This window comes from Thamnophis elegans, chromosome Z (genome assembly GCF_009769535.1).
Source record: "Thamnophis elegans isolate rThaEle1 chromosome Z, rThaEle1.pri, whole genome shotgun sequence".
NCBI classification, from domain to species: domain Eukaryota; kingdom Metazoa; phylum Chordata; class Lepidosauria; order Squamata; family Colubridae; genus Thamnophis; species Thamnophis elegans.
Window position 1 is genome coordinate 122,467,063 of NC_045558.1, and position 8,732 is coordinate 122,475,794.

Consider the following 8,732-nt stretch of genomic DNA (forward strand, 5'->3'; position numbering starts at 1 on the left):
AACAATTGCTTGAGCAAAAACTTCAGAACAAGTTTATTGGTATCTCTGAGATACAATTTGCTATATTATGTTATGTTGTGTTATATTATGTTATATTGTATATATTATATATTTATTATATATTATGTATTATATATTATGTATTATGTAGGGTATAGGGTTTCCTGCCTAGGCAGGGAGTTGGACTAGAAGACCTCCAAGGTCCCTTCCAACTCTGCTATTGTATAGATCTGTCTGGATATACCTTTATAGTTATATATATTATATTACATATTACATTTATATTGCTATATTTACATATTATAATTTCATTATATATTATTTCATATTACATTACATATTATTTCATATATTATATTATTTCATATTATATTATTTCATATATTATATTATTTCATATATTGCAATTATATATTATATATATTTTATATATTATTTCAAATTATTGTTTTTGTTGTTGACATTTTGTTGTTGATTGTGGGAACTGGATTTGGTACAGCACTTTTGACTATCGGAATCTGCCCCTGATCTTGGATAGTTAAAAGTGATCCTATTAGATTAGGTGCTGTTCCAAATTATAATTATTATGGCTATAGTTGTGGTGGCTTCAAAATACTCCGCTGGAAACACGAAAAGAAAAGCCCTAATGAACGGAAAGCGGCCCATTCCAGAGGGGCCACAGGATTTCCAGCCCAGCGGGACTTCCGAGAAAGCGGGCCGGGCCAACGCGCGAGCCCCCCCCCCTCACTCCCTGTCGCCGCCTCCCACGTTTTCCCCGGCCAAACCGTTTCCTTTCCTGCGCTGACTCGCTCCAGCTCTCCCTCCCCCCCCCGCACCTCCCCCGCAGATCAAAGGATGGAACGCGGAGCCCTGGCCGCGCGCCCGCCAATCCCCGACTGCGGGGGCGTCTCTCGCCGGGAACCGAGCCGGCCGAAGCCGAGCCGGGGAGAGTTTTCAGCACTGAGTCAGAGCGTGGCTGGCGGTCGGTTGCTTGCTTGCTTGCTCGCCATCGGACATCCTCGGCGGCGGCGAAAAAAACAGCGAGATCCACCTGCGATGCTTGCCTGGGGAGTCATCCTGGGGCTTTTGCCCGTGTTGCTGGGGTCCACCCGGGGAGAGCCCATCGCAGGTAAATGGGGATCAGGGTAGCATTGAGGGTGGGGAGAGGGGCGGGTGCCCCTTTCTCCTCTCTCGGCGAACTTTTCAACCACGGGAGAGCCGGCGGAGAGCAAATAGGCGCGGCTTTTCGGGGTTGGGACGGGAAGGTGTCTCTCTACCTGTTGAATTGCCGCCTTGGCCGCTCGCGGTCCCCCGGTGCCGTTTGAAGAGACATTGGGAAGGGGGTTCGGGAGGGACGAGAAAGAGCCGGCAGATGGAGATAAAACTGGGGAGAGGGAGACTGGCGAGTGAATGAATGAATGAATGAATGAATGAATGAGTATAGGAAGGAATAAACGAATGAATGAATGAATGAACGAATGTAGTTTGTAGTTTGCCTGGATCTCTTTTGTGATTGACCGCTTATCAGGAGTCCCGGCCGTGGCTGCCCTTCGTGTAGAAAACGTGGAGTGAAAACCTCGCAGCGATTTTTAAGCGGACAAGCATATGTCGGTCGATACAGGGCTCAGTCCTGCATATAGCATGGAGCGTTCACACGTGATGTTAAGGGAAAGGCTTAGATCTGCGAACCCTCCAAGGAAGAGAGAGATTCAATATAAAGCCGGTGCGGTCATCTCAATCTTAACGACCCCTAATGCAAAGTTTTTCAGCAGGTGCAACCTCCTATCGCGGTCTCGTTACTTCTCAGGACTGAACCTGTTGAATCTTTACCTGTCAAGGAGCCGCTAACATAACGATGCCGGCTGGAAAACCACTATTAGTGTAAAGTCGAATTTGTTTTTGGTTGCCAGTCGCGCTAGCCCACCTCACAGGATTATCGTTATGGCAAAATATGAGTAGGGAAGAATATTACATACGTTTACCGCCTTAAATTACTTATAAAGTAATAAAGGCAGAATAAAGATAGATAGATAGATAGATAGATAGATAGATAGATAGATAGATAGATAGATAGATAGATAGATAGATAGATGATAGATAGATAGATAGATAGATAGATAGATAGATAGATAGATAGATAGATAGATAGATAGATGATAGATAGATTAGATAGATAGATAGACAGACAGACAGACAGACAGACAGACAGACAGACAGACATAGATTGCATAGAGTAGATAGATGATAATATAAACTGCAGATAGATAGATAGATAGATAGATAGATAGATAGATAGATAGATAGATAGATAGATAGATAGATAGATAGATAGATCTGCACATGCTTAGTGACGCTTTCTTATCAGCTGGCAAACTGGCTCAAAATTAAATCCCGCCCCTCCCCCGCGACATCAATCACAGAAGTTGTCAGAAGTGGGATGTTTATGAATGTGAGGCCCCGCCCCTCTCTTTCCCATTGGCGGGCTTTCCGACTGAAAGTCTCGGGGCGTCTTACCCTCCTGCAAGGGAAGAAAAGTGGGGTCGGCGGGGCAGGCTGAGCGGTCTGACGTCGGCGTCATGCGACCCACACTGAGTCATTCGCCAGCTCCGCTTCTGGGCTCAGCGCCATCTGCTTGCCTGCTCGCTCGAGGCATGTTTTATCAATGAAGTCATTTAAAAGTGAAGGACGTGATTGCGGGGGGTGGGGGGACGGGACGGTCCCTCTCCTTCTACCCCACTCCCATTTTGCGATATGATGCTCCCTGAGTTGACACCACCACCACCCCACACACACACAAATGTTCTCCTGTTCCTAACACTGGTTCACGTTTCGGGGTGAAACACAATACCCACTCACCCCAGTGACGTTATCCCTCTGGAAATAGCCCTGGTGTCATGGGGGGGGGGGGGGGGGTTGGAGGTTGGATCACATAAATTAAATGCAGTGCCCTCCCATTTATGAATTTTATTTTGCTTCCCTATTTTCACCCAGTTGATAATGCTTCCCATGACCCAAATCCGTTCTTTCTTTCTTTCTTTCTTTCTCTTTCACCCTCCCTCCCTCTTTCTTTCTTTCTTTTCCGATTCATGAATTTTTAGGAGAACAGCTATGACTACAAACATGCTGGATTTCAGTTTCGTTAGGAAGCCAGGGATTGGAGCTGGAGTCCAACATACTTGCAAGGGGGCAGAATCAGAAATACCAGAACTCCACTGTGCTTTAGGGAGGCAGAAACTTTCTAATGCTGTTTTGTGTGAAAAAGAAGATGGGTGAACTCTCAAATCCCTTTCTGCCTTTTTTCCCCCTCCTCAGAAACTACCTGTCCTGGAGGCCAGTCCTGGAGTCCCGACTTGGAAAAGTGCATGGATTGTTCAGTGTGCCAACGTCAAAACAAGAACGATTTTTGCTCTACCTGTGAGTGGCTCCTAACTATGCCTGGTAGTGTGGCGGAGGAGGGCTCCATATTGCCAGGAAAGCTCCTGGAGCACTCGGGGAGAAAGGATGAGTGGTTGGATGTGTTCAGCCTGATGCTACAACATATGATTCTCTGGGGTTGAATGTTTGGATGATGAAACGGTTGAATGCAGGTTTTCCCCTGGGACATTTTGCCCCCCAAGCGCAAAGTCAAGATGCTGCCTCCTGTCGCTGCATATTCAGAAGCCAATAATCAATTAAACTAATCTGACGATAGGATCCATTCTCATCACTCAGGAACTGACCATGATTCCCTTCCCTGTGGCGTCCACCACCGCAGAAGGCAGCCCTCTTTGGCATTCAGGGACAAAGGTTTATTGAGGGATGGTCAAAAAAAGTAAAACATTCAGCTTCAACCTCAATTGATTTAAAAAAAATCCCCATTTGTACCTGGGTTGCACAGTCATGGCTCCACAGCACTCATAAAAGGGGGTGGGGCTTCAGTCACATGATTGTGGCCGCCATCTTGGCTTTTGCGGACTGCTATTAGCTGTAGGTCTGCTAACTGTAGTCTTTGTTTTTAATTCCTCCCCTTTCTTTTGGGACCAAGTGGTCACTTGATAGTGGTATACACATTTAATAAATAAATAAATGAATAAAAGCAAGCCTTGGCATCTTCCTCCAAGCCTGAGAGCAACCACTGGTGCCGTTGTTCCCTTAAAGAGGTCCAGATTTACCACTGGTGGCTGATCTGCGTCATCTCCAAGCTCCTTTTCGGGGCCTGGAGTTAATTAGAGTTCAGAAAGAGTTTTTGGCCAGCCTTTTTATGAGCAGGATTGTGCCGTTGTGCTGCTGGCAATGAAAGAAATAATTGATTTTTTTTTCCCCACCTCTATTCCAAGTTTTAAAACTGGAAAAAAGTAAAGTCTTTGTATATAGTTTTACTCCACCGCTTGTGGCAACTCTCTGCCTTGAGGGGCCTAGGTAGGCAGGAAGGGAAAGGATTTTTAAACAGTAGATGTCTGTTTCAGATTAAGTAATTGGCTGCATCAGCCAAAGATCCTTTGAGATCAACTAAAGGCCTTTTTTTCCAGGGGAATTTAAGGTGTTCTTCTCACTGTTGCAGGTGGAGACCCTCAGCCCACCAACTCCTTCAATTTGTGGGTGCTAATTGGGGCATCGCTGGGTGCTGTTCTCTTGGCTAGCATCATTGCAGGAACAATTATTTATGCCCGCTGCCGACGGAGAGAAAAATTCACCAGTAAGTTCTTCCTTTTTATGATGTTTCGTCCTAGTTGAAATTGTTGCCACGGTTAGTCTTTAACTAACAACTATTCGTTTAGCGACCATTTGAAGTTACTGAAAAAACTGACTTGATGGGTTTTCACACTTACAACTATCCCATGATCAAAATGAAATGAGCCTGGCATGTATTTACCAGCATGCCAGGGTCATTTGATTGCCATTTGCAATCTTCCCAGCTGGCCTCCGACAAGCAAAAATTGGGGGGGACAGGGGACATTTAACAACCATGTGATTCAGTTAACAGCTGGAGTAATTCACTTAACAACTGTGCCCAAAAAGGTCATAAAATCAGGTATGACACAGATACTAGTCCCCATGCTTAACAGAAATTCTGATCCCAATTGTCATAATTCAAGGACTACTGTACAGTGAGCATCTGTGTAGCAAAGTCTCCACCTCTCCTTCGCACTGCTAAATCTTTTATCTACCTTTTTACTCTCTTTCCAGCCCCAATTGAAGAAACTGGAGGCCATTCAGCTCAAGAATCACTGATACACTGAAGGTGAGATCAGGATACTTCTAATCTCAATTCCTTTCCTTGTCCTTCCTTCCTTCCTTTCTGCCTTTGGGTGGAACACTTCTATTATTGTTATTACTGTAGAAATATCTATTAGTTTTATTGCTTTTAATGTTGTAACCCTTTAAGAGGGGGAAAGAGAAACCAAGTTTCTAGTTCTCAAGAGAAACCACAAAATGTTTAGCTTTCCCTTTTTTTCAGAAACCTCCACAATAACCTTGAGCAGAAAACTTTTTTTCTAGATAGTGAAACATTTACAGAAGCTAAGTATATTTCTGTGAAGTATAGCGAAGTCACACTGTGATAATAGAAGTCTTTTTTCCTTTTGGCATAGTTTCATGTTCGTTCCTGAACACTTTCATGTTTAAATAATCTCAGCAGGTTCTCCTAGTACACATATTTACAGGGACTGACACCTGATTAAGTCTAATTTCTGAGCAATGCTGCCTAGGAGTGTTTTGTTGATCTTATACCTTCTCTGAAAACTTCCAATTTCATCATTGGAATGAGTAGTATGTATTTCATTTCATACCTACTATTGATACTGATGATGTTACCTAGTTTGGGTAATAAAATGTCTGCAAGAAAACAAGCAAGCTCAGGGAGCACGAAAGACCCCTCAATTTCATATTTGGCATATTTTTGTTTTTAAAACATCCTGTTCTTCATGGGATTTGCTCAAGTAAAGGTATCAAGTCATTAAGAAGGGATAAGAAATCCAACAAATAAATAATAAATAGAGAAATGGCACTATTACTCTTTTTAAAACTTAATGACAACCCTGGGAGGTAGGCCAAACTGATCCAAGAAAAGTCCCATTGGTCTGTTTCCAGTGTTTTCCCTTTCCAAAATAATATCTCTGATATATTTCTGCATATCCCAGCTGTCATTCCCAATCAGTTGACCTCCTTGGCCACTTTAAGATGAGTGGACTTCAATTCCCAGAATCCCCTAGCCAGCCATGTGAACTTCAACTCCGGGAATTCTGGGAGGCGAAATCTACACATCTGAAAGTGGCCAAGGTGAAGAAACACTGCCCTAGAGTGATGGGAATTGGGGGGGGGGGGGGCAACAAGAAAGAATCATACCGAGCGCAAATTTATCTTCCTTATGTTTTTTTCCCCACAGATTTTTCCCCCCCTCACCACTTCAGATTCAGGAAACAGCAAAGAAAACGTTTTGATTACCTCGACTTTTCTTGAAGCTGCGGGGGAGACATTTTTCATCTGCCCTGGCATTCTGGGGCCTTACATTTTGCACACTCAGCCAAGGGCTGTGAAACCTACTGTCTCTTGCTCCCATTTCAGGAAACAGGCCCCCTCTGGGAAAGGGCGACCACTTTCCTTGTCAAGCGCCTTGTGCTATGTGAGGTGGGGGAAAAAACTCACTTCCAGCAATATATATATATACCCCAGGCCTAATGCCCCATATTGGGGTGATTTATTTTTCTACAGGGCTTACAATTTGGGGGACTTTGCAATTCCTAGATCTGCGTTGTGGGCCTCTCCCTTTGTCATTTCCCTCTGGGGAACATTTTAGGGAAAACGATGAATGTGATTTTTAGATTATCTGTATATAGAGATATATTGGGTGCTAAAAACTCTCCATGAGAGAGGAAGACTAGCCTCAACAGAGCTTCCTGCACCATTAGCCCCTATCAGTGGCTGGCCACTACATCAAAAAGTCAATTTAGGCATAGTTCCAGATGTTCTGGATTACAACTCCCATAATGCCATGAAAAATCAATTGCCTTAGGTTTATGGGTGTTTTGCTCCATAAGGAGGGCACCGGTTTGCTTCCTCTGACTGTCCCTGCTATTTGCTCTTCTCTCTTCCTCTTCTCTTTGGTGCTCCCTTTTGAGACCCTATTTATGTCTTCTGCTCTCGTAAGAGATTTTTAATTTTATGGTGTGATTGTGTTTTTTTTTTAACTGCATTCAGAAAAAAAAATGAAAAAGACTTTCATTTCCTGACACAGCATTTGTGAACTGAAGTGAAATAAAAATGCTTATGTTTGATATGAAAATGTTGCAAATTGTCCCCAGGAAGTGAATGTGAATATTGATGGATTTGATATTGACCACCACTCTAAATCATAGTTTGTTTAATGTATAAAATAAACCACAATTGGTCATATTTGCATGTTACAAAAAGCTGAGGCTGAATAAATCATCTTAAGGTTTAGTGTGAGATTCTTTTTTTTTGCAACCTTTAAAGCATTTCACATGAGATGAGTCTCTCTAAGAATCCTCTAAAGTGGATTGAGATGATGAGATTGATGAGATTTCATGATGAGATTTCTAGATAGAGACCGAGGTATTCTCACTTCTGTTTCCTCTCCCACACAAGCTAAGTAATAAAGCATATATTGTGTATGTATGTATGCCATGCCAATAATCCAAGTAAAATCTCCACTTTAAAGGTAGCAGATGGTGGGAAACAATTTTGTGCAAATTTTGATCAGAACAAGTAAATCCTTTGCTAATGAATAAATCAGTGCCTCAATCAATGTCTGGACTTCAGCTACCAAAATTCTTAACAATGCTGCCTAGGAAATTCTGGGGATTGAAGTCTATCAAACTTTTCAGTTTTCTCCATCGTATTTCCCCTGGAGAGTTCTTCCAGTGATAGGGATCTCACAGCTCCCAGTTTGAGAGTCAGATTAAGACCTCATACTCTTCATTTAGACCAGTATTTTACAATCTTGGCAACTATAAAAGGGTAGACTTCAACTCCCAAAATTCCCTGCTAGCAGGGGAATTCTGGGAATTGAAGTCCACACATCTTAAAGTTCTCTGCTCTGCCAGAGAAAACGGGCTCCCAAGCTCCGTTATCACCAGCAGCTGCCTCCTGCAATCCTCTTCCAGTGAAAACGAAAGCCCGAGCTCCGTTTTCGCTGATAGAGCAGGGGTGAAGCCCAGCAGGTTCTGACAGGTTCTGGAGAACCGGTAGCAGAAATTTTGAGTAGTTCAGAGAACCTGCAAACAGTACCTCTGGTTGGCCCCAGAATGGGTTGGAAATGGAGATTTTGTAGTATCCTTCCCCTGCCATGCCCATCAAGCCCCGCCCACCGAACCAGTAGTAAACAATTTTGAATTTCACCACTGTGGCAGAGGCCACAGTGGGCCAGTCCTTTGCTGTATCTAGGGCGGCTCTGCGGGGTAGATCTAAGTACCCCGCAGGCCAGATCTGTCCCGCGGGCCTTGAGTTTGACACCGCTGGTTTAAAGCAATAATGCTCTTCCCTGATTAATTGCTCTTCGTGGGGTGGGGGTGATTGGTTTTTCATATAATTGGGCGATTCAGTCAAAAATTCCAATGTTGTAAATAAAGGAGTTTTGTTTTATTGTGAGAAGAATTCTGAAACATCGGCCTGCCTGCTCATTTTTTTTTCTAAGTCAAGAAGTACAGACAAAAACACCCTCTGCATGCCCTCTTCTTTTCCCCACAGGTCCTATGGCTGAGTTTTCACCTTCTAGCCACCACAACACAAACTGG

General features: G+C 43.5%; 1 protein-coding gene across 1 annotated transcript; it reads left to right on the forward strand.

The window, feature by feature from the left end:
- The first annotated feature begins 962 nt into the window (after nucleotides 1-962).
- Nucleotides 963-7,419, forward strand: TNFRSF12A (TNF receptor superfamily member 12A). The gene is made up of 5 exons (XM_032234699.1): nucleotides 963-1,129; nucleotides 3,313-3,414; nucleotides 4,541-4,675; nucleotides 5,167-5,221; nucleotides 6,365-7,419. Exons 1-4 carry the CDS (start codon nucleotides 1,057-1,059, stop codon nucleotides 5,217-5,219), a joined length of 363 nt encoding a protein of 120 aa, XP_032090590.1. The 5' UTR covers nucleotides 963-1,056; the 3' UTR covers nucleotides 5,220-5,221; nucleotides 6,365-7,419.
- The last annotated feature ends 1,313 nt before the right edge of the window (nucleotides 7,420-8,732 follow it).